Raw genomic sequence first — 12,611 nt, 5'->3', positions numbered from 1 at the left:
GATCGCGCCCATCCTGAGGCGGCGTCACCCTCCTGCACCCATCCTGGGCCCAGTGAAGGGGGCCACCAGTGCGCCGCCATCACACTGCCCACCATACTGCCCACCATGTCGTAGCCCCAACAGTCACCGTGCTGCATCACGTAGCATTGCTCTCAAGTAAGGGCGTCGAATAATTGTTGCAGGACCGATGAAACCCCCACGGTTGTATTTGAAGGCGTGAGACTACAGTGATGCTTCAGACACACGAGGCAGCCTAAGATAGAGCAAATGCTGCTAAAGAACACAAAGTGCTGGAGTAACTCAGCGGGTCAGCCAGCCTCTCTGGAAATCAGCAAAAGGCGACATTTCGATCTGGACCATTCTTCAAATTGATTATAAGTGTAAAGTGCTGGAAACAAAAAGTGTGTAGGAAGGAACTGCAGATGCTGGTTTAAACCGAAGATAGACACAAAAAGCTGGACTAACTCAGGCAACATCTCTGGGTAGAAGGAATGGGTGACTTGAAGAAGGCTCTATCCGAAACGTCACCCATTCCTTCTCTCCAAAATGCTCCCTGTCCCACTGAGTTAATCCAGCTTTTTGTGTGTACCCATACTGACCATTATGTCCTGGTTCTCCTCCATAGGTCAGGGTGAATCTCCTGATGCTACTCTCTCATCTTTATTACTTTCCAATTCCATTTTGGGCAGAAAGTGAACCAATGATAGTTAACTGAGTCCTGGTAGTCAAAACGTTCTTGAGAAATTTCTGCTGGAAGGAATCTATGAATTATAATTAGCCAAATCGCAATTTATTTAAAAGATTTGGAGAAAATTCCGAATGTTTTAAATTACTAGTTTGACACTTTTATGTGTGGAAGTTCTGAAATGTATTGGAAAATTCAAAAAATCCTGTTAATCTGATGTTACACTCTGTAGCGGTGATGGGTGACTGAAACTGAGTGGTATTTTGAATCTGTCATTGCTGTACTGTTAAAGTTGTACTGTGTACTGTACTATGAAAATCTGAAAAAGGAGGAAAGTATGGTGTAAGAAAATGCCTTGCATATATAAAATACCTTTCACAGCCACGGAAGCACTAAAGTAGTTTGAAGCCAAAGTATTCTGGAAGTGCAGTCTTTAATGTTCCATTAGTTTGAGGCATATATTAAATTGTTTTGACTAATTCATGTTTCTTTTCAGGCAACCATATCAGATGAAGTCTCAGAATTGGAAATATTTTGGAAACATTTACTTATTGCAGTTCACTAAAAGAAAAAAGTGATGCAGTTGACAGAATACAAAGCAAACACAAAGTGGAAAAATCTGAAGTTTAGAAACCATGATGGAAAGTGAAATTTTATTCCATGAAACAACTTTATTTTTGACAAAATCAGAGGAGGACATTGTGGAATATTCTGTAGAGCGGGGAAGTTCTGACAAAATGCACGTCATCACATTACAGGTGGTGAATATGGATGATCACGTCCAACCTTGCCTGAATGAGGTTAATTTAATGACAGTGCATCAAGAAGGGATTGAAATAATTCCAACTGGTGTGAACCAAGCGTTGGAAAATGAGGGAGAGATAATGCATACTCTTCCGCTCCCTGAGGGAGTACAAGTGTTTAAGGTATGGAGTTGAAAACATTGCAAAATATGTTTTTACTATACTGATAGCTTTTCTAAAAAGGTTTAACATTTCAAATGATTATTCAGCATTGTTTTATACCATAACTTTTATCATAGAAACATGCAGCATAGAAATAGACCCTTGCAGCCCATCTTGCCTATACCAACCGTGATGTCTAATCCGATGTGTCTACATTAAGCCAATATCCCGTCACACCTTTCCTGTTTAAGTACCTATCCAAATGTCTTTTAAAAGTTGTAATTGTATTTGCCTCGAATACCTCTTCTGACATCTCATTCACTATCTTTTGTGTGAAAAACTTAAACCTGTTCCTCTAGTTCTAAAGATTAGACATTCTTTCCATCCATGCCTGTCCCGCTGCAAGTTACTCCAGCATTTTGAGTCCATCTTCCGTATAAACCAGCATCTGCAGTTACTTCCTACACCTCTAGTTAAATTTGCCTGTCTGGGCAAACGATTCTAACTATCGATTTATGCCCCTTACATTCCATCGAGAATAAACCCAGCTTATCCAGTCACTCCATGTAACTCCATTTCAGGCAACATCCTGGTGAAACTCTTTAGCCCTTGGATTCACAGATTTACTGAGAGCTGAAATTGGTTGCAGGATGGTGACATAACAATTAAACTAAAGAGCTTCATCTATAGTGATAAAAAAACAAAGACATGAAAAGCTAAAGTGCAAAGATGCTCAAATAAGGAATCATTATTGTTATCAAAAAGTCCATGAGTGGACATAACTATTCACAAAAACGTTAGGCCCAATGCACACTACAAACTTCGATATTAAAGTTAATGTCAGATTCTCTGACTAGTTGTGTGTGATACACTGTACCTTACCCAAACATAGTTAATGTAATCTGGTCACTACCCGTTGTTTGATTTATATTTTTACCCAGCCTTAAACTCACTTGTTGTTAATTTCTTCATTGTTAGGTTGGTCCAAATGGAGAAATGCAGAACGTTGAGCATACAGATCTGGGTACTGCTACTACTGAACCAGATTACATGGGCACACTGGTGTATCAGGATCATAATCCTGCTAACAAGGAAAAAAGTACATTGCCACTTAACATGCAAGTTGGAAATACTACAGATGTGTCCATTTGTGAACATCGAGAGACACTTTTGGAAGGGTCACGACCAGATGTAATTGTAGAAAATATTGGTCTTGTCAATAGCAACAGACCTATCAAAATTAAAACTAAAGGTTAGTGTTCTTTTCCACTTGAAAATAATTTGTTTGTCCCTTTCTTGCTATCATTCCATCTTGGCTAAGTGTTAAGCGACTAGCTTCCAGGTATCTTGTTACGCTGATTATTTGCTAGGAAGTAGGTATTGATGTAGGAGTAAATACGTTCTGTTTCAGTGCAGGCAATTTATTTTACTTATGGTGCATTGTAATGACATTTAAATAACTGCTCCACTACAATCTGAATTAAAAGCAAAGCAAGTGTCCAGAGAAATGCATGATATCCCAAAGGCAATTTCTGGACGTGGTAGAGTCCTTCCTCTGTTCAAGTACAACAATTGCCATGTCTCCATATTTTTTCTTTATTTTAGCCCTATAGCTGCTGACAACAGCGCCATAACTGGTTGGAAATTCCATTATATAATGCAATATTTGTTGATCCTACAGTATTGAATTTCTTTGAGTAGTCTTTAAAATACAATTGCTCTATACAAAGTGTTCAAGAAGGAACTGCAGATGCTGGAAGATCGAAGGTACACAGAAATGCTGGAGAAACTCAGCAGGTGCAGCAGCATCTATGGAGCGAAGGAAATAGGCGACGTTTCGGGCCGAAACCCTTCTTCAGACTGATGGGGGGTGGGGAGGAGAAGGAAGGGAAAAGGGAGGAGGAGGAGCCCGAGGGCGGGGGGATGGGAGGAGACAGCTCGAGGGTTAAGGAAGGGGAGGAGACAGCAAGGGCTAGCAAAACTGGGAGAATTCAACGTTCATGCCATCCGGACGCAAGCAACCCAGGCGGAATATGAGGTGCTGTTCCTCCAATTTCCGGTGTTGCTCGCTCTGGCAATGGAGGAGACCCAGGACAGAGAGGTCGGATTGGAAATGGGATGAGATGGAGGCGCAGGTAGGCCCCGAGGAAGCAAATGTGGCTGTGGTATCGAGTCTGGGTAAGGATGTGGTCGTACAGTTGGAGGGCAGGGGGGATCACAGAGGGTGTGCAGTTCGAGAGGAGGTTGTGAAACTGTCTCCGGAGAGAGGAGGAGAACTTCTTCAAAGTAGGCATACCTTGAGGAGATATCGCAGTGGAGTAGACAAAGTGTTCAAGAAGGAACTGCATATGCTGGAAGATCGAAGGTACACAGAAATGCTGGAGAAACTCAGCGGGTGCTGCATCTATGGAGCGAAGGAAATACAAATATCTGCAGTGCAATCCAACAATGGGTGGGAAACATAAAACTTTCCAATCAAATCTGGATTTAACATAACATGGTTGTCCTCTCTTTTGTCTTGTTTGTATGCCACTAGGGGTGTTGCATGATGGCAGCATCGGCCTACAGTCTGTTTGTTTTTCCATCTTTTTTTATTTTTAGTCTGTTTAAAAAGTATGTTTTTTAGTATTTCTTAGTATTTTTATGTGGGGGAGGTGGGTAGGGTAAGGGGGAAACCGTTTCCCAGTCACTTCCTGGCGAGGATGCGACTATTCTCCGAGTTGCATCTTCGCCTACCAACTGGATTGGCGTGACCAGAGCTTCAGCAGCGGCGCAGCACTGGATTCATCACGGAGCGGGCGATGCCTTACCTGGGATCGCCCTTTGAAGCTCCGGAGTGTTGGGCCTGGTGCTTCAACATCGTGGAGCTGTGGTTTGCGGAGCTTCCAGTCTTGGGCGCTGACTTCAACATCGCGGAGTCCTGGGATTCCTTGGCCGAGGGCCGCCAATGTGAATCTCCGCCCAGCTCGGCCTGTGGACTTCGGTAGCCGCAGTCTCCGGTAAGAAGTGGCCGATTCGGAAGTCCTAGCTGCTAAGAATGTTCTTCCGTTCCGACGTCGTAGTTCCATCATCCCGGCGAGAGGGCCTGTACATCAGGGCCGCTGTAGCGGCGACTGCGGGGGGCTCGGGAGGCCCCCAATCACGAGTGAACAACAGAGGAGGATGACTGAACTTTGGTGCCTTCCCTCACAGTGGGAAACTTTGATTGTGGAAACTGTGTGGGGATGTTTATGTTAAAGTCTATGGTGTGCTGTGTTTTTTTATTCGTATGGCTGTATGGTGACCCCAAATTTCACTGTACCAATTGGTGCATGTGACAATAAATTTCTCTAGAATCTCTCTTGAATCTCTTGTGCTACATTGACTCTTTTCTGGAGTCCATTAAAAGGAAACGGGCATAAGAAGGATGATGATCTCAAGCAGTAGAGACACTTAGGTCAAGGTCTCCCTTTAAATGGTCAATGTCATTATCTATTGGGATTTCCACAGCGATTTAAAATTCACCAGCAACCAGTTTGAAGTCGTCTTGGACCAAAGTCAGTTGCACCAAAATTTAAGCGATGTTTTTTGGCAGTTGGTGCAAGTTGGTGCACTGTCAGGTCCAATTATCTAAGGCGGGGGTCTCCAAACTATGGCATGCGGGCCACATCCAGCCCGCCACTGGATTTTATCCGGCCTGCAGCTAGCTCAACGCAGGACGGAGCGTGTGTCAGTTAGGCATCGAGTCAATTCGAGTCGGGGAGCATGGCGGCCCGGAGCTGCTCTTAGTGTTGTTACCGGGTAAGTCCCTCGAATTGTCAGAGCCGAGACATCACAGGTCCGTCGTGAAGAAGGGTGCAATGGGGGGGGGGGGGGTGTTGTTCGGCGCTGGCGGCTAGAATGGGTTGGCAGCGGGGGCAGTGCTCGGCTGGGGCGGGGGGCGGTGTTCAGCGGCGGTCAGAATGAGTCAGCAGCGCATTATAATGTGCGATCGTTGCTATCTGCCCTCGCTCTCTGTGCGCTCTTCCCTCTCTGTCCTCTCTCTCCCCTCTCTCTCTCTGCCCCGTCTCTGCCCACTCTCCCTTCTCTGCTCCCTGCCCTCTCTCCCATCTCTCCCTCTCTGCCTCTCTCTCTGCCTCTTTCTCTCTGCCTCTCTATCAGCCTCTTTCCCTCTGCCTCTCTCTCTCTCTGCCTCTCTATCAGCCTCTCTCTCTGCCCCTCTCTCTCTCTCTCTCTCTCTACCCCTCTCTCTCTCTCTCTGCCCCCCCTCTCTCTCTCTCTCTCTCTGCCTCTCTCTCTCTGCCTCTCTCTCTCTCTGCCTCTCTCTCTCTGCCTCTCTCTCTCTCTGCCTCTCTCTCTGCGCCCCTCTCTCTCTCTGCCCTCTCTCTCTCTGTCTGCCTCTCTCTCTCTCTCTCTCTGCCTCTCTCTCTCCTCTCTCTCTCTGCCTCGCTCTCTCTGCTGTCCTCTCCTCTCTGCTCTCTCTCTCCTCCTCTCTCTCTCTCTCTCTCTGTCCTCTCTCCTCTTGCCTCTCTATCTCCTCTCTCTCTCTCTCTCTCGCTCTCTCTCTCATCCTCTCTCTTCCTCTCTCTCTCCTCTCTGCTCTCCTCTCCTCTCCTCTCTCTCTCTCTCTCCTCTCTCTCTCTCTCTCGCTTCTCTCTCGTCCTCTCTCTCGTCCTCTCCTGCCTCTCTCTCCGCCTCTCTGCCTCTCTCTCTCTCTCGTCTCTCGTCTCTCTCTCTGCTCTCTCTCTCTGCCCCTCTCTCTCCCTCTCTCTCTCTCTCCCTCTCTCTCTGCCCCTCTCTCTCTCTGCCCCCTCTCTCTCTGCCCTCTCTCTCTGCCCCTCGTCTCTATGGCCCCTCTCTCCCTGCCCCTCTCTCTCTGCCCCTCTCTCTCTGCCCCTCTCTCTCTGCCCCTCTCTCTCTGCCCCTCTCTCTCTGCCCCTCTCTCTCTCTGCCCCTCTCTCTCTCTGCCCCTCTCTCTCTCTGCCCCTCTCTCTCTCTGCCCCTCTCTCTCTCTGCCCCTCTCTCTCTCTGCCCCTCTCTCTCTCTGCCCCTCTCTCTCTCTGCCCCTCTCTCTCTCTGCCCCTCTCTCTCTCTGCCCCTCTCTCTCTGCCCCTCTCTCTCTGCCCCTCTCTCTCTGCCCCTCTCTCTCTGCCCCTCTCTCTCTGCCTCTCTCACTCTGCCTCTCTCACTCTGCCTCTCTCACTCTGCCTCTCCCCCTCTCTGCCTCTCCCCCTCTCTGCCTCTCCCCCTCTCTGCCTCTCCCCCTCTCTGCCTCTCCCCCTCTCTCTCTCTCTCTCTCTCTCTCTCTCCCCCTCTCCCCCTCTCCCTCTCTGCCTCTATCTCTGATTCTCCCTCTCTCTGCCCCTCACTCTCTCTGCCCATCACTCCCTCTGCCCCTCACTCTCTCTGCCTCTCTCTCTCTCTCTGCCCATCACTCTCTCTGCCCATCACTCTCTCTGCCCATCACTCTCTCTGCCCATCACTCTCTCTGCCCCTCACTCTCTCTGCCCCTCACTCTCTCTGCCTCTCTCTCTCTCTGCCTCTCTCTCTGCCTCTCTCGCTGCCTCTCTCTCTCGCTGCCTCTCTCTCTCGCTGCCTCTCTCTCTCGCTGCCTCTCTCTCGCTGCCTCTCTCTGCCTCTCTCTCTCTCTGCCTCTCTCTCTCTCTGCCTCTCTCTCTCTGCCTCTCTCTCTCTCTGCCTCTCTCTCTCTCTGCCTCTCTCTCTCTCTCCCCCCCTCTCTGTCGCCCCCCCTCTCCCCCTCTATCTCTTGAGTTCATTAAATGTATTAAAAAATATATAAAACTGCCTCTTTCTCTCTCTCTCTGCCTCTCTGCCTCGCTCTCTCTCTCTGCCTCTCTCTCTCTTTGCCTCTCTCTCTGCCCCTCACTCTCTCACTCTGCCTCTCTCTCTCCCTCCCCCCTCTCTGTCACCCCCCCCCCCTTCTGTCTGAGTTCATTACATTTATAAAACTGACATTTCTTTATTTTTCCTACGGCCCGCAAAAATGTGCCAAATATATATTGTGGCCCTCATGCTGAAAGGTTTGGAGGCCCCTGATCTAAGGTGCTAGGAACACAATTTAAAGAACTCAGGGCTTGGATGAACTTTGAGATCCGCACTCTTCTAAAGTCCAGACACAGGGCATTCATGTCCGATGATACAGTGGCCTACATGAAGTCCAGATACGACCCTGGTAAGGCCATCAAAAAGGCCAAAAGGGACTTCTGCTCCAAACTGGAGGATGAGACAGATGTTCGGCAGCTGTGGCGGGTCCTGAATGCAATCACCTCCTACAAGGCGAAACCAGGAGGCAGCTTGAATGTCGGTGAAACATCATTCCCTGACGAGCTCAATGCGTTTTACGCACGCTTTGACAGGGAGAATACTGATGTGCCTTCCCGATCCCCCATTCGCTGTGATGGCATTTCAGTCTCAGTCACAGAGGCCGACGTCAGGAAATCCTTCAGAGGGGTGAACCCCTGAAAAGCTCCTGGACCTGATGGTATACCCGGTCGTGTCCTGTGCGGACCAACTGGCGGGAGTTTTTACGGACATTTTCAACCTCTCACTTCTGAGGTCCCCCACCTGCTTTAAAAGGGCATCAATTATACCAGTGCCCAAGAAGAGTAAGGTGACGTGCCTCAATGACTATCAGCCAGTGGCACTAACGCCGGTGGTGATGAAGTGCTTTGAGAGGCTGATCATGGAGCAAATCAACTCCTACCTCAACAAAAACCTGGACCCACTGCAGTTCGCTTACCGCCACAACAGATCAACGGTGGATGCGATCTCGCTGGCCCTCCACTCCGCACTGGACCACTTGGACAACAAAAACTCATATGTCAGGCTGTTATTCATCGATTACAGCTCGGCATTCAACACAATCATCCCCTCCAAACTGGTTACCAAACTCGCAGAACTGGGTCTCTGCGCATCCCTCTGCAACTGGATCCTCGACTTCCTCATCCACAGACCACAGTCTGTTCGTATTGGTGGAAATGTGTCAGCCTCGATAACAATCAGCACGGGAGCACCTCAAGGCTGCGTGCTCAGCCCCCTGCTGTACTCACTCTATACCCATGACTGCATAGCCAACCACAGTGCGAACTCCATCATCAAGTTCGCTGACGACACCACTATTGTGGGGCGTATCACTAATGGGGATGTCAGAATATAGAAGGGAGATCGAGCAACTATCCATATGGTGCCAGCGCAATAACCTGGCCCTCAACACCAGCAAAACCAAGGAACTGATTGTGGGCTTTGGAAGGAGTAGGAGGGGGACCCACAGCCCCATTTATATCAATGGGTCGATGGTTGATAGGGTCAAGAGCTTCAAATTCCTGGGCGTGCACATCTCTGAAGATCTTTCCTGGTCCGAGAACACTAACGCAATTATCAAAAAAGCTCATCAGCGCCTCTACTTCCTGAGAAGATTACGGAGAGTCAGTTTGTCAAGGAAGACTCTCTCTAACTTCTACAGGTGCACAGTAGAGAGCATGCTGACCGGTTGCATCGTGGCTTGGTTCGGCAATTTGAGCGCCCTGGAGAGGAAAAGACTACAAAAAGTAGTAAACACTGCCCAGTCCATCATCGACTCTGACCTTCCTTCCATCGAGGGGATTTATCACAGTCGCTGCCTCAAAAAGGCTGGCAGTATCATCAAAGACCCACACCATCCTGGCCACACACTCATCTCCCTGCTACCTTCAGGTAGAAGGTACAGGAGCCTGAAGACTGCAACAACCAGGTTCAGGAATAGCTACTTCCCCACAGCCATCAGGCTATTAAACCTGGCTCGGACAAAACTCTGATTATTAATAACCACTTTCTGCTATTTGCACTTTATGAGTTTATTTATTCATGTGTGTATATATTTATATCATGGTATATGGACACATTTATCTGTTTTGTAGTAAATGCCTACTATTTTTCTGTGTGCTTAAGCAAAGCATGAATTTAATTGTCCTATACAGGGACACATGACAATAAATCACTTGAACTCACTTGAACTTGAACTTGCACCAAGAATTGGTTGGAGCATATGAATAGCATAAAGAAAAAATTTGATAACTGGTGACAGCGCTCACTATCGATCGTGGTAGAGCTCCTCATTAGCGGCAAGATGTTTCAGTGTTGCTGTACGGGATGCAGGTGTAGCCTATAATCAGCAATTGTGTTCTAACGGTAGCCGTCACCTGAGAACTTTCCTGCTTCATCTGGAGTGCAAAATTGGAATGTTTGCAGCTTCTCAATCTTTAAATCTCCAGTAAAAATGGGGCAAACTACCCAAACGATCCTCATTCTGAGGGATTCTGCAGGCAAAACTGCATCATACTGGGCACTGATGCAAATCAAGTTTATTTGTCACATACACATACTAGATGTGCAGTGAAATGAAAGTGACAATGTCTGCGGATTGTGCAAAAACAACAGAACAGAAGAGAACACAACCAGTATTTACATTTTATGAACAAAAAGACACAACACAACAGTAAATTAGTCCCTGGTGAGATTAGAGTTTACAGTCCTAATGGCCTGTGGGAAGAAAATCCGTCTCATCCGCTCTGTTTTTGCAGCGTGACAGTGGAGGCGCTTGCCTGACCGTAGCAGCTGGAACTATCCGTTGCTGGGGTAGTAGGGGTCCTTCATTATGTTGCTTGCTCTGGATCTGCACTTCCTGGTGTATAGGTCCTGCAGGGGGGTGAGTGTAGTTCCCAAAGTGCATTCGGCTGAACGCACTACTCTCTGCAGAGCCTTCCTGTCTTGGGCAGAGCTGTACCCAAACCGGATTGAGATGTTACCGGACAAGATGCTTTCTACAGCCCCAGAGTAGAAGCACTGAAGGATCCTCAGAGAGACTCTGAATTTCCTCAGCTGCCTGAGGTGGTAAAGGCACTGCCTTGCCTTACTCACCAGTGCGGCAGTATGTGTTGTCCATGTCAGATCCTCTTTGATGTGGACTCCCAGGTATTTAAAGCTGCTCACCCTATCCACAGTAGTCCCATTTATCTCCAGTGGCGTGTACGTCCTCGGATGTTGAGCCCTTCTAAAGTCCACAATCAGCTCCTTATTTTTTGTGACATTCAAGAGGAGTCTGTTGTCCTGACACCAGAGTGCCCGATCAGCCACCTCCTACCGGTAGACCTTTTCATCGTTATCGGAGATCAGGCCCACCACCACAGTGTCATAAGCAAACTTGATGATGGAGTTGGAGCTGAACCTGGCCACACAGTCATGTGTGTACAGGGAGTACAGTGGGGGCTCAGGACGCAACCCTGGGGGAATCCTGTGTTCAGGGTGAGGGGGTTGGAGGTATGTCTCCCCATCTTGACCACCTGGGGCCTGGCGGTGAGAAAGTCCAGGACCCAGGCACACAGGGGAATGTTCAGCCCCAGTTCCAGCAGCTTCTCAGCAAGTCTGGTGGGGACTATGGTATTGACAGCTGAACTGAAATCAATGAACAGCACCCTCACATAGCTCCCCTTCTGGCTGTCAAGGTGAGAGAGAGAATGGTGTGCAGAACCTTTGAGACCGCATCATCCGTGGATCTGTTTAGACGGTATGCGAACTACAGCGGGTCCATGGTGTGAGGGAGGAAGGCACAGATGTGGTTCTTGATCAGCCACTCGAAGCATTTCATGACTACCGAAGTGAGGGCCATCGGTCGGTAGTCATTCAAGCAAGCTGGAGAGGCATTCTTAGGCACTGGTACAATGGTGGATGTTGTTAGCTGGCGAGCTAGGGGTGATGTTGCCCGTCTCGAATCGTGCGTAAAAAGAGTTCAGGTCATCAGCTAGGGAGGTGCCGGCACTCCTGGTTGAGGGGGGGGGATGCTCTGGTAGTTAGTTATAGTCCGTAGCCCCTGCCAAAGGTGTCTGGTGTCCCGCTGCTCCATCTGCGACTCCATCCTGTCCCTGTACCTCCTTTTTGTGTCCTTCACCGCCCTTCGCAGTCCGCGAACTCACTGATGTCTCTGGAACTTGACTCGACATCGCTCAGTGCATCTTGCAGCAGGCCTCTGTATGGTCAGACCATCGCTTCACGTCCCTCGTCACTGCCGCTTCCCGTACTATCTGTTGTTTATACTCCGGCAGCAGGAAAATGGCAGCGTGGTCAGATTTTCCAAAAGGAGGCAGAGAAACGGCCTTGTAGCCTTTCCTGAATGGCGTGTAGCAGTGGTCCAAAGTTCTTTCCCCCCTGGAGACACACGTGATGTGTTGGCAGGTTAGGCATGACCTTTTTGTGATTTACCTTATTAGAACCTCAAAAGTAGTGAATCTTTATAACTCTGTTAAGATCTCATATTATGTGGAAATTCAGAATGAATCCGGTTAGGAAGAAATTTCACAGCATAGATCCATTATGTTGTTGACTATTAAAATTGTCATATTTTCATATTCACCAATGTTGATTGTAGCTTTTAGACCGTTGGCCGAGGTGCTTTTTCGTTTCATTTTGTGACCCAAATCACGTATCTACCTGTATTTATAACATATTGTATAAAAATATTATAGAAATCATACCTGAAACTCGTCAAGACCAAAACCTGCACGTATTTTTCAAATATGAGAAAAACCTCCAATTTTCCGAGTAGTAATTGTCCAATCAATGCACGTTTTACATTGAGGCGGACGCCAATTGACCAATCACGCGCTTTGTTACATGGTCGTTATGCAGCGAGCACCCTGGGATCATGACTGCCTCCTAATTACATCAAAACAATTGCAAGGTTTCGAAGGAATAAAGGTAATGTAACGATACTGATAATTTTGTTTTACAATTGATTTATCGTTGTAAAGTTATGATGTGAACTGTTAAATAAAAAAGATAAATAAAAATGTAGAGCTAGGGTTAGGGTCAGTCGGTCGGGCTGTCGGCCCGCCGGTGAGTGCTGCGAGGGGTCAGTTGGGCTGTTGGTAGGCCAGTAGATGCTGCGAGGGGCCGGTCGGACTGTCGGTATGCCGGTGGTTACTGCAAGGGGTCTGTCGGTATGCCGATGGATGCTGCAAGGGGTCGGTTGGGCTGTCGGTAGGCTGGTG

At 48.0% G+C, this 12,611-nt stretch overlaps 1 protein-coding gene across 1 annotated transcript in view; it reads left to right on the top strand.

Moving 5' to 3' along the window:
- The first annotated feature begins 1,195 nt into the window (after nt 1–1,195).
- The window catches only part of ctcfl (CCCTC-binding factor like), a 46,138-nt gene continuing 34,722 nt past the window's right edge, over nt 1,196–12,611 (top strand). The window contains exons 1-2 of the mRNA XM_033041990.1: nt 1,196–1,611; nt 2,569–2,842. Coding sequence (XP_032897881.1) covers nt 1,321–1,611; nt 2,569–2,842 — 565 coding nt within the window. The 5' untranslated portion in view covers nt 1,196–1,320. The remainder of the gene's footprint in view (nt 1,612–2,568; nt 2,843–12,611) is intronic.

The sequence above is a fragment of the Amblyraja radiata genome, chromosome 23 (assembly GCF_010909765.2).
Source record: "Amblyraja radiata isolate CabotCenter1 chromosome 23, sAmbRad1.1.pri, whole genome shotgun sequence".
Taxonomy (NCBI): Eukaryota; Metazoa; Chordata; class Chondrichthyes; order Rajiformes; family Rajidae; genus Amblyraja; species Amblyraja radiata.
The sequence above is the reverse complement of the archived record's forward strand: the minus strand, read 5'-3'. Positions and strand labels throughout refer to the sequence as shown.